At 36.7% G+C, this 23271-nt stretch overlaps 3 protein-coding genes across 3 annotated transcripts; 1 reads left to right on the top strand and 2 right to left on the bottom strand.

The window, feature by feature from the left end:
- Nucleotides 1–1891: 1891 nt before the first annotated feature.
- On the bottom strand, nt 1892–5336 carry LOC137733743 (metal-nicotianamine transporter YSL2-like). The gene is made up of 8 exons (XM_068472914.1): nt 4982–5336; nt 4417–4813; nt 4138–4310; nt 3844–3941; nt 3616–3750; nt 3340–3529; nt 3108–3222; nt 1892–3017 (listed from the first exon to the last, which is right to left on the bottom strand). Exons 2-8 carry the CDS (start codon nt 4790–4792, stop codon nt 2089–2091), a joined length of 2016 nt encoding a protein of 671 aa, XP_068329015.1. The 5' UTR covers nt 4793–4813; nt 4982–5336; the 3' UTR covers nt 1892–2088.
- Nucleotides 5337–11155: 5819 nt separating this feature from the next.
- Nucleotides 11156–16321, top strand: LOC137733742 (uncharacterized). Its single transcript, XM_068472913.1, has 9 exons — nt 11156–11444; nt 11860–12160; nt 12924–13082; nt 13180–13475; nt 13584–13796; nt 14212–14512; nt 15277–15435; nt 15532–15824; nt 15933–16321. Exons 1-9 carry the CDS (start codon nt 11307–11309, stop codon nt 16155–16157), a joined length of 2085 nt encoding a protein of 694 aa, XP_068329014.1. The 5' UTR covers nt 11156–11306; the 3' UTR covers nt 16158–16321.
- Nucleotides 16322–22107: 5786 nt separating this feature from the next.
- On the bottom strand, nt 22108–23068 carry LOC137734575 (metal-nicotianamine transporter YSL3-like). The gene is made up of 3 exons (XM_068473812.1): nt 22685–23068; nt 22406–22578; nt 22108–22209 (listed from the first exon to the last, which is right to left on the bottom strand). The coding sequence occupies exons 1-3, from the start codon at nt 23058–23060 to the stop codon at nt 22108–22110; spliced, it is 651 nt and encodes a 216-aa protein (XP_068329913.1). The 5' UTR covers nt 23061–23068.
- Nucleotides 23069–23271: the final 203 nt, after the last annotated feature.

Below are 23271 nucleotides of genomic sequence, written 5' to 3'. Positions count from 1 at the left end.
AACAAGAGCTAAACTGAAGGGTCGGACACAACTATGTGGGCCTTTAAGTTGAGCTACAACAATGGTGGATGGAGGGGTCGGACACAACTATCTGGGCCTTAAGTTGACTTTATTTACGTCTTTGATCCAGGCGGATATGGGCTGATTGGACTCGCATTTTGGGGTTTGTGAAATTTAGGGTTTTGGGTTGAGAATCTATTGTCTGGTTACGGAAATTCTCTTTCATACATTGTTTTTTACGAGTAAACTTTTGAAATTTAACCAAATGAGATATGGTAATGTCACGGGAAGCGTTGGAAATATTGGAAGAGAATGACGATGTCGAAAATAAGAGGACAGAGGTGACAAGGCGCTGGGAGACATGCAACGATGTCACAAGTACATTGAACGATTGAATATGATTGCACTGTAGTCTAATATTGCATTGCTATGTGGAGATTAACTTGCACATGACAGTGTATTATTGGCCAATTACGTCGATAGTCAAGCATCTGAAGTAGAAATGTAATGTCTTGTTTATGTTGATCCACGAAGTGATGTCTTGTCCATGTGTAGTCGAATAAGGTTATTCACATCACCTCGACGTGTTTCTGAAACTGAGCTAGAAACTCCATCTGCAACTGTATGCAACATAAGGGTGTTTCAAACCCCTTTCAAGCCCGTATTTCACACAGTACGTTTTGAGTTCGATTCTTAACGCTAGTGAATCACATGATGGTGGCTAGAAGAGGCTGAAATGTCTACGTGAGTCTTCCCATCCCCCGAAAAAGTAGACTATCGTGGCAAAGCCACCAGCTAGTCCTTTCTAGAAAGGAAAAAAAGAAAAAAAAAACCCTTCCAATTGTTAGTCCAATTAAAATGTTTTATGTTTTTCCTTACGTTTTATAGTATAGTTCTAGACACACGAAAAACGTTTTTAGTGCAGGCATTGTTATTAAAAACACAATAAATATTCTATAAAACTCGAAAATACTTTGTAAAGAAGCGCAACGCTTCGCTGTAAAGCATTAAAAAAAAAAAGTTGTGATGGCTTTGCCAAACTTGCCATATACATTTTCGATTATCTCACACTGAATCTAGTCATTCGAAATGCAATGTCAAACAGGCCCTCGTCCCTTTCCATAGTGAATGGAAGCAATGTAATGCCAATAGGGGTTGAAAAATCAGTCTACCGCCTGCCTAGTGCCTAGAAAAGTTGAAGTTGAACCAACGTTAAGGCGTGCAGCAACTTCTTCCACACCAGAAGAACTATGTCACTGACATTGACACACATCGGTGGTGGTCCAAAAATGGATGTCTGCCCTGCTCTCAACTCTGAAACAACTACCTTAATTTCTCCTAGGTCCTTACAAACAACTTCATTTACTACTTCCATACCCAAACTTCTAGGCGTTGAATATATATATATAGAGAGGACCACTTCCGCCATCATATCTGATGTAAGCTTCTAAAACCATTCATCTTCACCTGCTCCAGCCTTATCTTTTTAATCGGCACAAGGGCAAAGGAAAGCAAAGCAACACGTCAAACGCGGGTTAAGTCAATTGACCAGGACAATGTCACAATCCTTGCGCTCGAGCACGAATCGCTCATCCATTGATCGAGTAGTTTATAACATTTCATTGTTGAAAAAAACCATGTTTCAACAAAACGTAGTAGTTTAGGAGGGAAGGAAGAAGAGGATGCATACCATAAGGGAAAATAAAGATGCAATATGGCAATCGTGAGTCAAACCAGTTGATCAGGACAGTGTTTCGATCCTCTTACGCCTAAGTTCGAACCATCCGTAGATTGGAGTAGTTTAGAACACTGTATTTTCGGAAGAAAAAAAAAAGGTTAAAATCACATGTTTCATTTGACAAAATGTGGCACAAGTTTTCTTTGTATGCATCTTTATTAGCTCATCATATAAGAAGTAGGATACAAAATCCTAGCATCTAGTCATCTACCATGCTACATTACTTTATGTATTACTTGAGGTAATTATCACTACTTCCCCTATACTTTGCTGAATCTGCATCTGCAGATTTTACCTACTGCAACTGTACTCGAAGAACACAACTATGAGTCTGCGACGCAAACCCAACTCTACTTAGTTGCCAAGAAATTCATGCAGATGGGAGGTTGAACCTTGGCCAATGCAAGAATCGACGAAGGGAGGATCCACATCCCGTCTCCACATATCAAACCGGAAGCAACTGCCGGAATCATTAAACTTGCCTTGTTCTTCTTCAGCTTGTGCCAGACAAACACAACCAAACTCCCCATGCACATATCAATCGCAAAGTACGCTCCAACGAGGAATGGGACAGCCATTGCCATTGGAAGCGGAACCCATTTCCCAATTTTCGTAGGAGCAAGATCTCTCAGCAGATTAGCTGCTATGGCAAATGAGAAAAAACCATAACACAGCTGTAAGCAATGTTTGGGCAGAGCAGAGAAGCCTTCAACGCCGAGAATTGCCATGTTTCTGTAAATGATGGCGTAAGGGGCTTTGTATTCACCGTTTGGATCCCCCACTTTAAAAGCCTTGTAGAAGAGAAAGAATGTCAGAGGAGCTACCACGCAGCCTATGGCCGTTCCAATAGCCTGGCTTAAAAGCATTGATCGAGGAGACGTGAGAGTGAGATGACCAGTCTTTAAGTCGTGCATCAGATCAGAGGAGATAGAAACCATTGATTTGATCAGACCACAGGCTACAAGTCCTGCAACAACACCATCGTTTTTCCCAGCTACAGCAGCAAGCACAAAGAGAGCCACTTTCCCGTAGTTATGGGCCATGTTCATGTCAGTTAGACCCGCACCATAAGCATTGCAGAAGCTTAGAGAGGGTCCAATAAGGTAGGTTACGACTACATAATACCATTTCAGTTGAGGGAACATGAGCGGGATGATAATGATGGAGATGACAGAGAACAAGGTGTACCCTACGCACGCTACCCAAACCGGAATGTTATCCCTTATGAAGACTTCATTTCGTCGAAGATCATCAAGAGTCGCATTCTGGTTATTTGAAGCTGCATGAGAGAAATAGTTTAATGATGCTTCTCAAATCAAATGTTTCATTTTCGCACACGAAGCAGAAACCATGCAAAGTCGCGCGTTACCTGTTTTAAGGTTCTTCTTGTTCATTTTCATGTGGATGCTTGAGCCAGTAAAGTATAGTATCTTGAGAAAATTGTACAGTCCGTCTCCTAGTAACAAGGAAATGGAAATGAGAACCTGCAGCAAAACGAAGATACACATAACTCAATTGCCTACATACTTGAACTCGAAAATCTCTATGACAAAATCAATAAGAATCTCGTTAAGAAATCGAATTGAATGTCTAGTCCACACCTTGTAACCGTTTAGACTCTTCATACTACTTTCTGATAAAGTTGCAGGAAACCACTCTCCCTTAAGACCCCTTATCAATGGCCACATTACTCCCCAAGAGAGTATGGCGCCGAGAAGCAAAGATAAGTTCACTAGATGAGAACAGATCATCCCTGCTCCTATATAAGTCATACTGAAATCGAAGTAAAATCTGCAAAATACAATTTATGCAATCAACGACGAGAGAAGGATCAATCATGATTAACGGAAGGAAAATGAAAGATGCAGAGCACGCACGAATTTCTCCAAGCGGTCAATCCAAATGTTGGAAACTGAGCGAATCCACATTTCTCTCCTCCAGAATAAAACCACTGAAAGAAACCCCACAAGAAACTAGCTGAAAAGAATTTCATGAACCCATGAACCTGCTTTCTGCAAGAAGAACCTCAACATGTTAGAGTTCTTTCAAGCTCGAGTCCTATTTGATCTTAAACCGAAGATTAAGTCATAGAAACGGATGCCTACTTAGCCATCTTGTCACCCTTTGAAGTATGGAACCCATTAATAAGGACAGCAGTAGCAGTTCCACTCGGGTATGGTAATTTATAGTCTATGATCATGATCTGCAAACACAACCCAAACTGCATGAACAAACAATAATCTAACCCCGTGCGGAATCAATAACTTTGTCAATTCAAACACACAAGCAATCTCAATCGATTTCTCAATAATTTCGCAGTTCAGACCCAATTTACTCTTTCACTCCTTCATACAAACCTTGTTCTGTTATCGAAAGTTAGATAGGACGAAAGAACATACCTTTCTGAGAGGAACCAAAGCCAGCAGCCCAACAAAACTAGTAACAAATAGAAAACCAGTCATCCAACCAAGCTCTGGTTCCTTGGTGCTCCCGGGAGTGTTCCCCACAGTATCAACCCCAACTTGCTCGTAAATATACCGGCTTAGACCCAACAGATACGAACCAAAACCACCTGCAGTGCCATATATTTCAGCAAAACCCCATATTCAAAATTTCAAAAATATTATGGAATCGAATCATCAACACGAAAAAAATAGCAAAAGCAAAATTTTTCTGACCTCCATAAGCAATGCTATAACATGCAACCGCACAAGTTTGAATTATTGTATTCTCCTGCCTGGTGAAGGGAGTCGATGCAACTCCAGCTTTCTGAAGCAGCTTAGTCCATGACCGGATGAACACGAAGGCGAGAAGTGCAGCCGAAACATTGAGATTAGGAACCAAACCAGTGGTGAGGTTCAACTTTGTCACTATAACACTGTAAATTACGCCAATAACTACGCTGGTTACGAGTCCCCGGACTGTAATCTGCCTTGTCCATGGGACTATTCTGTTCAAATCCTCATGTGGCTCACCTCCATTCTCTTCATTCTCATGTCCATTCTCTGTCTCAAACGTCTCAATCTCTCCGTTTTCGCCATTTGTGTTCCCCATTTGGTCTAGAAACCTCCTTCCCTGATCAGATCGAGTCAAATGAGTGAGAGAGAGAGAGAGAGAGAGAGTAAATTTACAGAATTTAATGATATGAACATGTTTTCTCAAGACCTTTTAGTCAAAAACATCAAAGAACTAATCCGATAACTGAAATGAAACGAACACAAAACCCATCAATGATATTATCACCTCAACTTTCTCTTCTTGTTCTTCGATCGCGACACGGAAATTTCAGAAATTTACAAATGGGGTATCCGCAGATGAACCCTTTTCTGAATCCGCAATCTGAAATCCTCCAGATTGCTTATTGCATTGAGATCGCAAGAACCCACCAAAAAGATCAAACCTTGCAAGCCCCAATGCAGTCTTGAATTTAATGGGAATTAAATGCCGCTACAGAGAAAACTAAAAGCCTGAAAGAAAAAGCCCCCACGACTCCGCTGTCACGCTGCTGCTTGCGCCGAGTGCTTGAGGGGTGGCGACCACATGGCAGACATATTTATAATTCGATACGAAAACGCAGAAGCAGAAACTGCGAGGGAAAGCCGTCGTCTCTGCATGTACTACACTGAAGTACAAAACTGGCGTTTGTAGTACATGATATCAACTTTCGATCCACCCCACTCAAACAGGAAGAGGGGAGAGAGACAGAGAGAGATGGAAATGCATTTGATTTCCACACGTTGTTTATGCTGAAGGCACCCACCTTGTAAGAGCAAATCCAAATTAGTTCATTTTTCTCAAATGGAATGATTATATCTTTTTCTAATGTATGGTGATGTTATCTGTATGAGGACAATGAGGAGAGAGAGAGAGAGAGAGAAGAGAGAGAGGGGAGAGAGATATTATACTGACTCATTTCATTCCCTTCAAAGTGAGAGTACTTTCAACGTGAGGCTTAAACATGGCGCACTGGGTTCCGAAAAGACTGAGCTTTTCTTATAGTCCCTACGAATTAATAAATCTTTTGAGTAAAAAATTTGACCATAAAAAAGTAATAATAAATAAATAAAAGATTAAATTTTTTTCTTGATTCCTGTAGTGAGGCATTACTTTTAAATCGATTCTTGTAGTGAAAAAAATGTTAATCTTAACCCTGTGGTGAAATTTGTTATCAATAGTAGTTCAAATTGAAATTTCTGTCAAAATATCAGCATGGTTAAAAAGGTCATTCCATTCTTTTTTATTTTCTTTTTGGTAATTCCACTTTTTTATAATCAACAAAAATAGAAGAAGAAGAAAAAAAATAAAAAAGGAAATCCCTACCCCAGCCACAGCCACAGCAACCACCGCCACCTTCCCCCTCTCTCTCACATAATCCTAGCCATCGCGTCCACCACTGTTCTTCTTAAAATGAAACAAAATTCAATATTTGCATAATAACTTATATTCTAACCTAAACGCGGCGAAGTACTTTGTGATTTTTTTAAATCTTGAATTTGAACTCTTAGCTCTCTTGAAATGAGAAAGTATGATAATATTAACCTTGTAATTTTATTGTTTATTTATTCTTTTATTGTAGCTCTAAATTTAAAATAATAATAATAATAATTATGTCCGTATGGCACTTTATGATTGGTTGATGGAATCAATAAAAATGAAAATAACAATTTTGCCCCTACCAATGACAGAAGAATAAGGAAAAATCGAATTTGGACTATGATTGATAACGAATTTCACCACATGATTACAATTAATAGCTTTTTCGCCATAGAAATCTATTTAAAAATAAGGTATCACCTCAAGGATCATGAAAAAAATTTGGCCTAAATAAAAAGATAAATTAAATGGGTCTTTTTATAATCATTCGGCCACAATTAAATATCAAAGCTTATTATTTATATGAGTCGAACTGAAGTATCACATCCATAATTATAGACAGTTTAATATGTAGACATTGCACTTGGCTATACAGTTATTTGTCTAATATTATTCATTCTTAGTTGTCAGTGAGAAATCTTAATTCGATATAACAAATTTAATATCAAGTTATGACTGACTCATTTTATGAAGGTAACCACAGGATGTAGAGGACTGCTAAACCCAATCACAAACATGTTTAACTTCTTGGACGAGAGAGATTTTTTAGTGTGCCTAAAACATAGGGCGGTGCCCCAACTGTAATTATACAATGGGAGGGACACTTACAAAAAAAAAAAATACACTATTTTATTTTAACAAACAATATTATCTACACTAAAGGGTGAGGAAGTGGGTTAAACCTCACAATGACTAATGAGATAGCAATAATTTTGTGAAGGTAACCATAAGATGAAGAGCAATACTACTAGACCATAATACTAATTGGTAACTTACACCACTTATATAATAACATGTGGTGTACTGTCTCATGTTTTAGATATACTAAAAATCTCTCATTGGACGGGGATGGTTAGAATGGGAATATTTTCATGCTAATTTTGGAGTAAAATTATGATCATAACTCTAATGCATTTTGTGGATGCAAATTCTGCCATCTTCTCATTTGATGAAAATACATCTGCAAAATAATAACACCTAAGATTAAGGCCAAAAACCCGCCCATGATGAATGAGGGGGCTTTAGCCGAAGAATCTCTGATGCCAAAGTTATAATTCTGAAAATAATGTATTTAGGAGTTTGTGGGTAGCAAATGACTTAGTTTTTTAGTGAGATAATGAGGCTATTTATAAGGGAGTGGCCGGCCTTATTTGGAGAATAGTGGTTGGCCATACATGGTGTAATTGGGTGAATAATTGCAAGATATTATGTGGAATAATATGTGACATCCCACATCGTCTAGGGGAGTGATCTTTATATGTATATTCTTATCCCTGCCTAGCACGAGGCCTTTTGGGAGCTCACTGGCTTCGGGTTCCATGGGAACTCCGAAGTTAAGCGAATAGCTTGCGAGAGCATTCCCAGGATGGGTGACCCATCGGGAAGTTCTCGTATGAGTTCCCAAAAACAAAATCGTGAGGGTGTGGTTGGGGCCCAAAGCGGACAATATCGTACTACAGTGGAGTCGGGCCTAGGAAGTGGTCCCGCCCGGGTTGGGATGTGACATAATATCTTGTAATTAACATGACAATTAATCCTAAATTAAATAGGAAATTTAGGAGTTACCTTTTGAATAAGGATTTGATGAGGAATGATGAGAGGAATTTGAATAAATTCGTTGTGACACCAATCAAATTTGTATTTTAATTCAAGTTATAATTTAGCTACTAATTATAATAAAAACTTATAGATATAAAATATATCACATTTATGATACACAAGTTTAATGCACGAATTTTATTTATATAGTACCACCCATCACTTTATGTAATTAAATTAAATACCACAAATATATTGCGCTGTCCACTAATATGTTAATGTGATTAGGACAGCTAATTGTAGTACGTGATGTCATTAGTCAACTAATAGATAATTTAAGAATGTAGTACTACTTTGGGAAAAGAAGATGAATGTAGTACTACACTCTAGCAAAAAAAAAAAAAAAATCCATAAGAAGAGAATTTTCATTGCGCTCGGAATATGTGACAGAACATCACATGGTATTACATAAATAGAAGGATACTAAAAATAAATTTCTCTAATTATATAATAACACGTGACATACCACTCCGTATTTTTTGCACAACACTTTATAATATTTTTAATTGTATATATGAAATTCTGTTTGTTTCTCTGCCACTTGAATTCTACTGGGAATTTTAGAAAGTAGGAATCATCGTGTTCAAGTTATTTATTTATGTGAAAGTAGGAATCTTCATGTTCTAGTTATTTATGTATGTATATGTCAAAATAATAATGTACATTCATTCTCACACTATTCTGGGTGCGGAAAAGTTTAGGAGGAGTTTGACTACTGTTACCATCAATGCCAAATTATGGTCACAACCTCAAGTCAAAAGGATTTATGCGTGGCATCTAAATGCTAGCTGCCACTTATATTGATTTACGTATGAGTTTTACTTATGAACTTACAGATCGCACATAAATATCTAAAAATACACACAAACAAATTCTTAATCAATACTAAAATTGAAAAGATATCTTTATATGTGTAAGCAACATTAGGGGAAAGGTGTGAATCGAACTTGGGACTAAGGTGCAAGAGTGAATGCTCTTAACAAATTAAGTTACATGTCATTTACAAATCGAATAGATACAAAACTGTAGTTTTATACACGCCTTATTGTATGTTAAGTATCTTCTCAGTTTTATTTGACTTAGTAAGGAGAATTCGGAAATATTGCTTATATTCGTTAGTCAAGTCAGTGCACCCAAATTCACATTCACTTCATCCTACATTAATACAGTTTAGGGTTTAGGAGAGTTTTTGGCTTCGGTAGGTTTCACTGGACTAGATTAGCTTAACAAGGATTCCTAGTCTGTGTTTGACATGAGCATGAACTGACTTTAATGAGACTAAGGGCTGGTTTGATATTGCTGTGCTTTGAAAAAAAGCTACTTCTGCTGTGCTGTGAGAATAAGCAGCTGTGAAATAAAGCAGCAGAGTGTTTGGTAAACTTTTTTGTAAAAGTGCTTTTGAAAAAAAAAAGCAGTATTAGAATGTTTGGTAAACTTTTATGTAAAACAGATGTGAAAAAAAGTCGGTTTTTCAAAGCTAGGTTCTGCAGCTTCTTGTTTTTGGCTTTTTTCATCCAAAACTGTGAAAAAAAGCTGAAGCTGAGTGTTTACCAAACACAAAAACAGCTCCCTGCTTTTTTTGATAGCAGCTTTTTTCAGAATCACCTCAGTACCAAACCAGGTCTAAGTCGAACTCATGTGGATTAGAAGCGTCGCTAAGTGGCCTTAGCGAGACCTTCCAAAAAGGAGGGGATTGATAGTCCCGTCACCAACACCTTCTTTGCTTCGCCTAGGACTTGTCGAATCTGCTTCACATCATCTTCGTAGTCGTCCAACAAGTTTACAACGAACCTACATCCCCACCGACGGTCTTCGTCAAAACCAAAATTGATAGAAACCACCTACAAAAATCCCCAAAAGATGAGCGTGCAAGCGCAAGACCAGCACCGCCATCAAGACGACATTCTCCCATTGCAAAATTCGATATGGCAAAGAGGGACGACGATCTCACCCTGCAAAATTAGGACAGTGATTGAAAAAAATCTCTTGAAAAATCTGCGTCTTGTAGTAAAAATATTTTGAAAGATCTGAAATTTTGCGAAAAAAAAGGAGGAGAAACGGAGAGAATGGGACGAGGTCAAAGAGGGAGAAAATCAGATAAGTTTTTTGGGAGGGTGGAGAGTATTTTAGAAAAAAGAAAAATGTTGCATAACAATAAAATATTAATAGATTTGTATTAAGTATTATATTATTATAGTTTGTTATTATTTTGGTTTTTAATCTGATGTTGCACTTAACGTTTCACTAAATCAGTCCAGTTTAGTCTGGACGTTTGTTTGCCCTCACTAAGTTGGACTGGACTGGACTGGATTAGCTATTAGTCCAATACTGTGTTTGTTCCATGCTGGGACTAATATTAATGAGACTAAAGGGGACTAGCATGGACAAAACCCTTCACTAAGAGGTCTTAGCGAGACCCCCCAATAACCATGGGACTAGCTAAGACTATCTTCTCTTTCTCGTCCTCGTCATGCTCAACGACCACTCTCGACAGACTCCTCGTCATCTCCGGTCACCTAGATCAATCATTAACTTTCCGACTCTCTTTCAGATCCATTTCACAACCAACTTTCATACAAAATATACCAAATTGAAGCTGGGAGTGACAAGATTACGATTTTACTTGAATCGAGGCCAAAATGTGGTCGAATGTGGCTGGAAAATGGCTTGGAAGTCTCGGCCTGTTTGGGCTTCTTCAAATCCATGATAGATTCGAGCATTCAAAGCTAAGATCTCGGTTCAGGGATGGTGATGAATTTTTTGGCGGTACTAACTTCATCCAATTTAACGAGGAAATGGTAGGAAAAAATGAAGAAAAAGATAAGATCATAATAAAATATTAATAATTTATATATTAAATAATATAATATTATAATTTGTTATTATCCAGCTTCTTAGTCCAATACTGCACCAAACGTTTCACTAAGTTAGTCCAGTTTAGTCTAGTCTAAGCCAGTCCAGCTTAGTCCTTGAAGCTAATCCAGTCCGAGATAGTCCAGCGCAACAAACGCCCCCTTATAGGCAAGTTCAACTTAATCTCTTAAATGTAGTCCGGTGCAACCAACGCACTCATAGAGGTAGCCCATGGCCTAAACATTAAACCTAGGCCTAGACCATATTCAACACCACCAAAAGGCAAAGCCCAAACTGTAACGGGCCGACTTGAAACTCCCTCGAAAAGCCGACGGCCCCAAACGAAATTCTCAACTTGTCTGCCAAGCAGGGCACTTTTTCGTCCTCCTCTCTCTTATCCCTTGCAAACCCTGCGTCTGCTTCCAATCCAAACCCCTGCTTCTTAACTCCAAGCCCTAATTTGCTATAATTGCAGAGGGGCACTAGAATTGGGAATTAAGTCAAGTTCGTGTGCAATTTTCAAATGGGAGGTTCAGGGGAGAGGGAGACCAAGTTTCTGCATCTCGACCCGAACCGGGAGGCGTCAAAGAAGGCGATGGAGCACAAGAAGGAAATCTCCAAGCGACTCGGCCGCCCCCTTATTAACACCAATTCTTATGAGGTAAAGAGGCCTTTTTTTTTTCTGGCCTCTGGGTTGTTCTTAACTTGCTATTTCGTGGATTTTTAATTTATTTTTGGAAATAATAATAAATTTTGGATAATAGTGATATGGGTTTTTGTAATATGTGAATTTTGAGGTGGTACTTTGAGATATGATGAATTCTTTATGCAGTTTTTGTTTGGGTTTTAGAGGGTTTTTCGTGCTGTTTTCTTGAAATGCAGGCGTTTTTGCTGTTTTCCTTTATGCATTATGGTGCAATCAATTTGTTTTTTTTGTTAATACTTGGTATGTGAGTGTGAAATTATTTTGAATGACTTCGGGACATCCGATAAAATCGGAATGATACCGTTAGATTTCTTGACCTGTCGATTTGAACTTTTCAGTTTATTAATGCTGATATAGTATTCGTTATCAGGATGTTATAGCCTGCGATGTAATAAACCCCGACCACATTAAAGTAGAATTTGAATCTATTGGAGGACTGGAAGCTATAAAGGAAGCCTTGTATGAACTAGTGATCCTTCCGCTACAGAGGCCTAATTTGTTTTCCCATGGGAAGCTTCTTGGTCCACAAAAAGGTGTCTTGCTGTATGGACCACCAGGTACTGGAAAGACTATGCTTGCCAAAGCTATTGCAAAGGAGTCTGGAGCTGTTTTCATCAATGTCAGGATATCAAATCTGATGAGCAAATGGTTTGGTGATGCACAAAAGCTCGGTGAGTGATGATCATGTTAAAACGGACTCTTTTCGAGTATATGATTTTCTACTGTCTCTTCTCAATTAGATTCTGCATGTTTCATAACCTGTATCTTTATCTCAGATTCAGTGCAGTGTTTTAATTTGTTAATTCTGGTCAATCTTATTAGCTTCATGTACTGAGAAGTTGTCCTTGGTCCTTACCATAGCAATTTTATGCGTAGAACCATTTAGATTTTCTTTGGTTCTCAGACAATATCTTTTACTTCTCTATTATCGGAATATCATTGTTAGTATTGTATGGTTGTGAAGTACAGAAACGGAGTGTGCTGGATGAAATATGGGCCTTTTTTAATAAGAAAGATAACTTCGTATGAGCTTTGATTTGGTAGCGTCCATACTTTTATGTGCTTCTCACAACTTACTCAACTAGCTAAACCCATGGAACAACTATAACCATGTCATTAGGACTTTTATAGCGCTTTTTCCTACCATCTCAACTAATAAGTCAAGTAAGCCAACTAATTCGATACTTATGCAACTGGGAATCAAAATGGGCTGTATAAAAGAAATTATTTTGTGATCTAACTTGTTAATTGGGACGACTGACCTCTTACTTTGAAGCCATCCTTTCTTAGACCCTATTTCTTTCAAGGAAAAGTTCATGCATATTTGTTGCTTTTACCTCAAGAGTTCAAATTATGCTTGTTTCTACAAGGATTGTGAAGTTTTTGTAGTTTTCATATCTACTGTGCTTACCATGTTTATATTTTCTTCTGCAGTTGCTGCTGTATTTAGCTTGGCTTATAAACTCCAGCCTGCTATCATATTTATTGATGAGGTTGATAGTTTCTTGGGTCAGTGCCGAAATACAGATCATGAGGCATTAACAAACATGAAAACTGAGTTCATGGCATTATGGGATGGCTTTACTACAGATCGTAAGTTTTTTTTTGTTCCCCTTCTGTCGAAATAGGAATTTTCTTTTTCTTTCCTTGGATAGGGCATTTGGTTTGATATTTTATATTGTTCATGCAGAGAATGCTCGAGTTATGGTTCTAGCTGCTACTAATCGTCCGTCAGAACTTGATGAAGCAATACTTCGTCGTCTTCCTCAGGCCTTTGAGATTGGGATACCCAATCAAAGAGAGAGGGCTGACATACTAAAGGTGATTTTGAAGGGCGAGAGAGTTGAAGACAATATTGATTATGACCGTTTAGCCGTCTTGTCTGAGGGTTACACAGGTTCGGATCTTCTTGAGCTTTGCAAGAAAGCAGCCTATTGTCCTATCAGAGACCTACTAAATGAAGAAAAGAACGGGAAGAAATCTTCCGTAAGTAGATATGGCATTTTCATTGTTTATCTTGGTAGTTTAAGCTCTAATAATAGGCTTGCAGGTTTTGTTTGTACTGAGAATGTTGGTCTATGCTTCTTTCTTCAGGCAACAAGGCCATTTACCCAGTTAGATTTGGAAAATGTTCTCGCAACGTCCAAACATACAAAGGTTGCTGCAAATGACTATACTGGCTTGATCTCATCACAATCATCACCAGGGTGGTCCAGGAACCGGGAGGCGTCAAAGAAGGCGATGGAGAACAAGAAGGAAATCTCCAAGCGACTCGGCCGCCCCCTTATTAACACCAATTCTTATGAGGTAAAGAGGCCTTTTTTTTTTCTGGCCTCTGGGTTGTTCTTAACTTGCTATTTCGTGGATTTTTAATTTATTTTTGGAAATAATAATAAATTTTGGATAATAGTGATATGGGTTTTTGTAATATGTGAATTTTGAGGTGGTACTTTGAGATATGATGAATTCTTTATGCAGTTTTTGTTTGGGTTTTAGAGGGTTTTTCGTGCTGTTTTCTTGAAATGCAGGCGTTTTTGCTGTTTTCCTTTATGCATTATGGTGCAATCAATTTGTTTTTTTTGTTAATACTTGGTATGTGAGTGTGAAATTATTTTGAATGACTTCGGGACATCCGATAAAATTGGAATGATACCGTTAGATTTCTTGACCTGTCGATTTGAACTTTTCAGTTTATTAATGCTGATATAGTATTCATTATCAGGATGTTATAGCCTGCGATGTAATAAACCCCGACCACATTGAAGTAGAATTTGAATCTATTGGAGGACTGGAAGCTATAAAGGAAGCCTTGTATGAACTAGTGATCCTTCCGCTACAGAGGCCTAATTTGTCTTCCCATGGGAAGCTTCTTGGTCCACAAAAAGGTGTCTTGCTGTATGGACCACCAGGTACTGGAAAGACTATGCTTGCCAAAGCTATTGCAAAGGAGTCTGGAGCTGTTTTCATCAATGTCAGGATATCAAATCTGATGAGCAAATGGTTTGGTGATGCACAAAAGCTCGGTGAGTGATGATCATGTTAAAACGGACTCTTTTCGAGTATATGATTTTCTACTGTCTCTTCTCAATTAGATTCTGCATGTTTCATAACCTGTATCTTTATCTCAGATTCAGTGCAGTGTTTTAATTTGTTAATTCTGGTCAATCTTATTAGCTTCATGTACTGAGAAGTTGTCCTTGGTCCTTACCATAGCAATTTTATGCGTAGAACCATTTAGATTTTCTTTGGTTCTCAGACAATATCTTTTACTTCTCTATTATCGGAATATCATTGTTAGCATTGTATGGTTGTGAAGTACAGAAACGGAGTGTGCTGGATGAAATATGGGCCTTTTTTTAATAAGAAAGATAACTTCGTATGAGCTTTGATTTGGTAGCTTCCATACTTTTATGTGCTTCTCACAACTTACTCAACTAGCTAAACCCATGGAACAACTATAACCATGTCGTTAGGACTTTTATAGTGCTCTTTCCTACCATCTCAACTAATAAGTCAAGTAAGCCAAATAATTTGATACTTATGCAACTGGGAATCAAAATGGGCCGTATAAAAGAAATTATATTGTGATCTAACTTGTTAATTGGGACGACTGACCTCTTACTTTGAAGCCATCCTTTCTTAGACCCTATTTCTTTTAAGGAAAGGTTCATGCATATTTGTTGCTTTTACCTCAAGAGTTCAAATTATGCTTGTTTCTACAAGGATTGTGAAGTTTTTGTAGTCTTCATATCTACTGTGCTTACCATCTTTATACTTTCTTCTGCAGTTGCTGCTGTATTTAGCTTGGCTTATAAACTTCAGCCTGCTATCATATTTATTGATGAGGTTGATAGTTTCTTGGGTCAGCGCCGAAATACAGATCATGAGGCATTAACAAACATGAAAACTGAGTTCATGGCATTATGGGATGGCTTTACTACAGATCGTAAGTTTTTTTTGTTCCCCTTCTCTTGAAATAGGAATTTTCTTTTTCTTTCCTTGGATAGGGCATTTGGTTTGATATTTTATATTGTTCATGCAGAAAACGCTCGAGTTATGGTTCTTGCTGCTACTAATCGTCCATCAGAACTTGATGAAGCAATACTTCGTCGTCTTCCTCAGGCCTTTGAGATTGGGATACCCAATCAAAGAGAGAGGGCTGATATACTAAAGGTGATTTTGAAGGGCGAGAGAGTTGAAGACAATATTGATTATGACCGTTTAGCCGTCTTGTCTGAGGGTTACACAGGTTCGGATCTACTTGAGCTTTGCAAGAAAGCAGCCTATTTTCCTATCAGAGACCTACTAAATGAAGAAAATGGAAAGAAATCTTCTGTAAGTAGATATGGTATTTTCATTGTTTATCTTGGTAGTTTAAGCTCTAGTAATAGGCTTGCAGGTTTTATTTGTACTGAGAATGTTGGTCTACGCTTCTTTCTTCAGGCACCAAGGCCATTAACCCAGTTAGATTTGGAAAATGTACTCGCAACGTCCAAACATACAAAGGTTGCTGCAAATGACTATACTGGCTTGATCTCATCACAATCATCACCAAGGTGGTCAAGGAACAGAGAGACGGGTGATTATCCAGTTCAAGCTGCAATTAATGAGCTTTGGAGGCACGTGGTCCAAATCTTGAATATTCAACCTGATGCGCAGGACCCTTGAAATCGCAACCTCCAATCCAGCCACAAGCCTCCACAGGTGAGGGGATTCTTGGGTGTCCAATGTGTATATCCCCGTGTGTATATGGAACTCTTATACATCACGGGATGAGTGATATATTCACATGGGGTATTCCTCCGGCGAAACCCTTGTGTTTCTCCTATCGGTGACATAAACTATAGGAGAAACCCTTGTGTTTCTCCTATCATTTGATGTGTAGGGTCACTTGAGCATGTCTAGTTACTCGGGTCAATATGGCATCCTATTCACTATGAGATAAATGAAGGGTACATATGATCACGACAATGATATATTATTCTAAAGCGGTGCGATTTAGACAAAGTAACATAATAGACAAACCTTATTACAAATGATTAAATATACTACTAAACTCGTGTTAGTGAGCGTGTGTGGTGATTAACAATGTATGATTCACATGGTGAGCAAGTTGCATGAGGTAGCACAATGATTAGGACCATCGTCCAGGACATAGCTGGAAGTAGAGCAGTTGCTTTCATTTTTGGGTGGGAGCTTCAGGTGATGGGGTCAAGGCCACTCAGTTAAGTGGGGCATATCATTACCCTGAGGGTCTCAAGTAGACCTGGCAATTTATTACACGACCCGTTAACACGACACGTAAACGACACGAAAATAACGGGTTTCGGATCAACACGATAACTAATCGGGTCATTATCGGGTCACACGATAATAACCCATTAATAACGGGTCCTTAACAGGTTTACACGAGAGTGACACGCGGGTAATCTGTTTCGACACGATAAGAAAAATGCTATTTTGATGATTTTAATTTTTTAAACTACTAAAAAAAACTTACTATAAAATGCAATAGATATAATGAATATGTATATATTGTTTATTAATTATTATTCTATATAAATTTTAAATTTTATTTATTTATTTATTTTTATAGTATATTATAGGCAAAGATTGAGATTAAAAATCATAAAACACATTAAAAATAAAAATATCAAGTAATTTAAAAATACCAAAAACATAAAAAAATTATAGTAATTAATTTCCCGCCTAATATTTTAAGAGTTTCATCCGTTTCCCACCTAATGTTTGGGAAATTTTGCAACCTATATCCATCCATTTCCCGCCTAATGTTTAACCCAAAGAAAAAAAAATAACCAGCTTTTTTTTATTTTTTTTTATCTCTTATAACATTTTAACTTGAATAAAAATAAAAAACATAAATGTAATTTTATTATTAAATATCATCACATACTAATTGAAACATAGTCTAATTAACACTTAAAATATATAAATAATTAATATATTTATTCCAAGTCATCAAAACGATAAGATTCACTAACGCTTAAAGTTTATTTATACTTTCATTAAGTATAACATCAATGCGTATCCCATCAAAATGATGAAAGTATGAATAAACTCTTAAGTGTTAATGAATTTATCGTTTTGATGGGATACGTATCCTACAAAACTAATTTCAACAATCCAACCGTCAAACTTGTTTATACATGCTTGGAGATCGCATACTCCAAAAATTGAAAAAAACAAACATTCAGAGACGAAGTAATGAGACAAAACTTTTCAACGGTTATAAATGAAAAATCACGATTTAACGGTTATTTTAACTCCGATTTTGATGATTTTTTACAGCTACACTCCTTGACCTTATATGAATACAATGAATGAATTCGATCTTCAAGTTAAAATATTTACACTAGTGGATACCACAAATCTTATGTTATACTTAATGAAAATATAAATAAACTCTTAAGTGTTAGTTAATGTATCGTTTTGATGGGATACGCATCCTAGAAACTAATTTTAACGATCCAACCATCAAACTTGTTTATATATGCTTCAAGATCGCATACGCCAAAAATTGTTTATGTATGCTTCAATGCGTATCCCATCAAAATGATGAAAGTATGAATAAACTCTTAAGTGTTAATGAATTTATCGTTTTGATGGGATACGTATCCTACAAAACTAATTTCAACAATCCAACCGTCAAACTTGTTTATACATGTTTCGAGATTGCATACACCAAAAATTGCAAAAAACAAACATTCAGAGATCAAGTAACGAGACAAAACTTTTCGACGGTTATAAATGAAAAATCACGATTTAACGGTTATTTTAACTTTGATTTTGATGATTTTTTACAGCTACACTCCTTGACCTTATATAAATACAATGAATGAATTCGATCTTCAATTTAAAATATTTACACTAGTGGATACCACAAAATCTTATATTATATTTGATGAAAGTATAAATAAACTCTTAAGTGTTGGTGAATCTATCGTTTTGATGAGATACGCATCTTAGAAACTAATTTTAACGATCCAACCATCAAACTTGTTTATATATGCTTCAAGATCGCATACGCCAAAAATTGCAAAAAAAAACATTCAGAGATTAAGTAATAAGACAAAACTTTTCGACGGTTATAAACGAAAAATCACGATTTAACGGTTATTTTAACTCCGATTTTGATGATTTTTTACAACTACACTCCTTGACCCTAAACAAATACAATGAATGAATTCGATCTTCTATTTAAAATATTTATACTAGTGGATACCACAAAATCTTATGTTATACTTGATGAAAGTATAAATAAACTTTTAAGTGTTAGTGAATCTATCATTTTGATGTGATACGCATCCTACGAAACTAATTTCAACGATCCAACCGTCAAACTTGTTTATATATGCTTCGAGATCACATACGCCAAAAATTGCAAAAAACAAAACATTCAGAGATCAAGTAATGAGACAAAACTTTTCGACGGTTATAAACGAAAAATCACGATTTAACGGTTATTATAACTTCGATTGTGATGATTTTTTACAGCTACACTCCTTGACCCTAAATGAATACAATGAATGAATTCAATCTTCAATTTAAAATATTTACACTAGTGGATACCACAAAATTTTATGTTATATTTGATGAAAGTATAAATAAACTATTAAGTGTCAGTGAATCTATCGTTTTGATGGGATACGCATCCTACGAAACTAATTTCAACGATCCAACCGTCAAACTTGTTTATATATGCTTCGAGATCGCATACGCCAAAAATTGCAAAAAAAAAAACATTCAGAGATCAAGTAATGAGACAAAACTTTTCGACAGTTATAAACGAAAAATTACGATTTAACGGTTATTTTAACTCCGATTTTGATGAATTTTTACAGCTACACTCCTTGACCCTAAATGAATACAATGAATGAATTCGATCTTCAATTTAAAATATTTACACTAGTGGATACCACAAAATCTTATGTTATACTTGATGAAAGTATAAATAAACTCTTAAGTGTTAGTGAATCTATCGTTTTGATGGGATACACATCCTACGAAACTAATTTCAACGATCCAACCGTCAAACTTGTTTATATATGCTTCGAGATCGCATACACCAAAAATTGCAAAAAAACAAACATTCAGAGATCAAGTAATGAGACAAAACTTTTCGACAGTTATAAACGAAAAATTACTATTTAACGGTTATTTTAACTCCGATTTTGATGATTTTTTACAGCTACACTCATTGATCCTATATGAATACAATGAATGAATTCGATCTTCAATTTAAAATATTTACACTAGTGGATACCATAAAATCTTATGTTATACTTGATGAAAGTATAAATAAGTGTAGATTTTTAAAACCCTCCAAATCTCATGAACAATGTTATTTATTTGAGTGAAAAATTAATAATAATAAGTGTGAAAAATGTAATCACTCATAATGAAAAGCTTTACAACTTTCATTAAGGGGTCAATTCCGAAATTTAGTATGTATATACTAATTTAGTATTATGTTTTACATTTTTTTGGGTCAAATTATGTTTTTCTTTTCATTTTTATTGATTTAAAATATAATTTTCTTAACGGGTAACAGGTCGGGTCATATTACCTGATAATATTAACGGGTTGATTTTCGGGTCGGGTCATATTACCCGTTTACTTTAACAGGTATTACACGACACGACCCGTTAAGCTATCGGGTATGACACGAAAACGACATGAACACGAGAAACACGACACGAATGTCAGGTCTAGTCTCAGGACCACATTTTTTCCACTAGAAAGCTGCAACTCGTGGAAGTGCTTTTAGTCGTTTTTGACAGCCAAAAGCACCTCTGATTTCATTTAAAACATTTTTGAAGGCATTTAAAATTTTAATTGTTACGTATTTATATGCGTTATGAACTGAATTGTTTTAATAAAAGCACTTGTAACAAGTGCTTATAAACTGAAGTGTTTTTCATAAAAGCAATCTCGAACGAGCCCTTTACAAGACATCAAGAGACGAAACATTGCAATTTGCAAGTTAGTTAACAAATATTGGCAGCACTATACAGCTGTCCATTATAAATACTGAAAAATTATTGCAGGGAATGGACGAAGGTTACTGCTGAAGTTCAACTTGTTCTTGAAATTTTGAAACCAACCTGTGCGGTGCAGGTGACAATTGAAAAAAATTATCCCCGGAAAATCGCAACAAAACGAGAGATTCTCCATTCAAAAAGAAAATACATCCGGTTACAAGGTAGTTATCTTTACAAAAACTCCGACCATAGATATTACTTGATTGACAGAAAACAAAAGCACCATGTATAACACGAGAGTGGGCGTTTGGTGTGGTATCGAGCTCCCATCAAGTTATTCCACCAAACGTAAGCCATATAAAATACATTACTGCGGCCACAAATTTCAGCAAAGTGAGACGTCCGAATTAGGATGAGATTCACTTCGGATTTCTATGTCGAAGCCCGCAAATTAAAAGATTTGGATCGTTCAAAAGAGAGAAAAAGATCAAGACCGTTCAAGTTTTTGAATTTTTGTGAAGTGGACTAGTAGGATAAACAAATGAAACCGTAAGATTGAAATTGAATGGTCTAAAATCTCTGAGTGCGTGGACTCCGAGCAAAAAAATCCAAAGTCAATATCAATCTATCAGAATCAACAATTCGTTAATTTCCTTTGGATTCCAATTAACTTGTAATACTAGTTTTGTGGACATTAGTACGTGCCCTTGGCTCTCTTAATTATTGCAACGCACAATTGGTTGAAGAACGTAGTTTCACGTCAGAAATTTGACAAAATAAATTTGTTGAAGAATGCAATCTCACGTCGGAAATTTAACAAACTTACAATTTATATTAAATAATTTTATACTTAATTGTACTGATATATTTGTGATAAATGGTTAAATTGAGACAATATCAATGTAAATAAGACTAGACCGTTAATCCGACTCTAAAATCTCGACACAACTAATCCAAATAAACCCCTTGTATTATTGCGTAACTGCATTAGTCATTTCCCCTCACTCAAGCAAGCACCATATGTTTGACAACTGAAATATTAATTAATATTGCATGTTGAAAATGAGCGACCTGTTTGAAGCTAGATTAATGAAGATTAAACAAAAACCAGGTCGCAGTTGGTGAGCAAAACCACTCTTTGACTACAAGCTCACTGTGGGACATATAAGACGGCCGACGCATGAGAGGGAGAAAAACTAACACGAAGCAGGTTTACCGTTATTGTGATGTTTTAGTTCGATATCGTATTATTACAAATGACAAGATATTCTTAAACTAAAATATTATAATAGTCGTGAACACGCATTTTTCGAAACTTTCTCTATAAAAAAAGAAAAGAAAAAGTCACAACTATTACTAGCAGATCTCCCTGCGCCCTGGGTTATTAGCTATGCACCACCACTACCAACGAAACCAATAATTTATTAGATTTCTTCACCGGTCCTAATCTGCAATCGGAGAGCAATATTTCAAATTAATCACATAAAAATTATGTGTTTTAATTATTCGAAGCACCAACCGGATCAATAGTGTTTTTTTTTTGTTTGGTTGTGGCTAACAACGGATGCCTACTTAGCCGAAGATTAAACCGAAGATTAAGTCATAGAAACGGATGCCTACTTAGCCATCTTGTCACCCTTTGAAGTATGGAACCCATTAATAAGGACAGCAGTAGCAGTTCCACTCGGGTATGGTAATTTATAGTCTATGATCATGATCTGCAAACACAACCCAAACTGCATGAACAAACAATAATCTAACCCCGTGCGGAATCAATAACTTTGTCAATTCAAACACACAAGCAATCTCAATCGATTTCTCAATAATTTCGCAGTTCAGACCCAATTTACTCTTTCACTCCTTCATACAAACCTTGTTCTGTTATCGAAAGTTAGATAGGACGAAAGAACATACCTTTCTGAGAGGAACCAAAGCCAGCAGCCCAACAAAACTAGTAACAAATAGAAAACCAGTCATCCAACCAAGCTCTGGTTCCTTGGTGCTCCCGGGAGTGTTCCCCACAGTATCAACCCCAACTTGCTCGTAAATATACCGGCTTAGACCCAACAGATACGAACCAAAACCACCTGCAGTGCCATATATTTCAGCAAAACCCCATATTCAAAATTTCAAAAATATTATGGAATCGAATCATCAACACGAAAAAAATAGCAAAAGCAAAATTTTTCTGACCTCCATAAGCAATGCTATAACATGCAACCGCACAAGTTTGAATTATTGTATTCTCCTGCCTGGTGAAGGGAGTCGATGCAACTCCAGCTTTCTGAAGCAGCTTAGTCCATGACCGGATGAACACGAAGGCGAGAAGTGCAGCCGAAACATTGAGATTAGGAACCAAACCAGTGGTGAGGTTCAACTTTGTCACTATAACACTGTAAATTACGCCAATAACTATGCTGGTTACGAGTCCCCGGACTGTAATCTGCCTTGTCCATGGGACTATTCTGTTCAAATCCTCATGTGGCTCACCTCGATTCTCTTCATTCCCATGTCCATTCTCTGCCTCAAACGTCTCAATCTCTCCGTTTTCGCCATTTGCGTTCCCCATTTGGTCTAGAAACCTCCTTCCCTGATCAGATCGAGTCAAATGAGAGAGAGAGAGAGAGAGAGAGAGAGAGAGAGAGTAAATTTACAGAATTTAATGATATGAACATGTTTTCTCAAGACCTTTTAGTCAAAAACATCAAAGAACTAATCCGATAACTGAAATGAAACGAACACAAAACCCATCAATGATATTATCACCTCAACTTTCTCTT

Source organism: Pyrus communis, chromosome 5 (assembly GCF_963583255.1).
Source record: "Pyrus communis chromosome 5, drPyrComm1.1, whole genome shotgun sequence".
Lineage (NCBI taxonomy): Eukaryota > Viridiplantae > Streptophyta > Magnoliopsida > Rosales > Rosaceae > Pyrus > Pyrus communis.
The sequence above is the reverse complement of the archived record's forward strand: the minus strand, read 5'-3'. Positions and strand labels throughout refer to the sequence as shown.

Excerpts from the sequence above, each read along its gene's own strand:
- LOC137733743 (XM_068472914.1), bottom strand. The coding sequence starts at position 4,792 with ATGGGGAACACAAATGGCGAAAACGGAGAGATTGAGACGTTTGAGACA. Across the intron at positions 3,942-4,137 it reads CTTTGGTTCCTCTCAGAAAG|ATCATGATCATAGACTATAA; the intron begins GTATGTTCTTTC and ends TTGTGTTTGCAG. Across the intron at positions 3,018-3,107 it reads CAAGAAGAACCTTAAAACAG|CTTCAAATAACCAGAATGCG; the intron begins GTAACGCGCGAC and ends TCTCTCATGCAG.
- LOC137733742 (XM_068472913.1), top strand. The coding sequence starts at position 11,307 with ATGGGAGGTTCAGGGGAGAGGGAGACCAAGTTTCTGCATCTCGACCCG. Across the intron at positions 13,797-14,211 it reads TTAACACCAATTCTTATGAG|GATGTTATAGCCTGCGATGT; the intron begins GTAAAGAGGCCT and ends ATTCATTATCAG. Across the intron at positions 15,825-15,932 it reads AAAATGGAAAGAAATCTTCT|GCACCAAGGCCATTAACCCA; the intron begins GTAAGTAGATAT and ends TTCTTTCTTCAG.
- LOC137734575 (XM_068473812.1), bottom strand. The coding sequence starts at position 23,060 with ATGGGGAACGCAAATGGCGAAAACGGAGAGATTGAGACGTTTGAGGCA. Across the intron at positions 22,579-22,684 it reads TTATAGCATTGCTTATGGAG|GTGGTTTTGGTTCGTATCTG; the intron begins GTCAGAAAAATT and ends ATGGCACTGCAG. Across the intron at positions 22,210-22,405 it reads CTTTGGTTCCTCTCAGAAAG|ATCATGATCATAGACTATAA; the intron begins GTATGTTCTTTC and ends TTGTGTTTGCAG.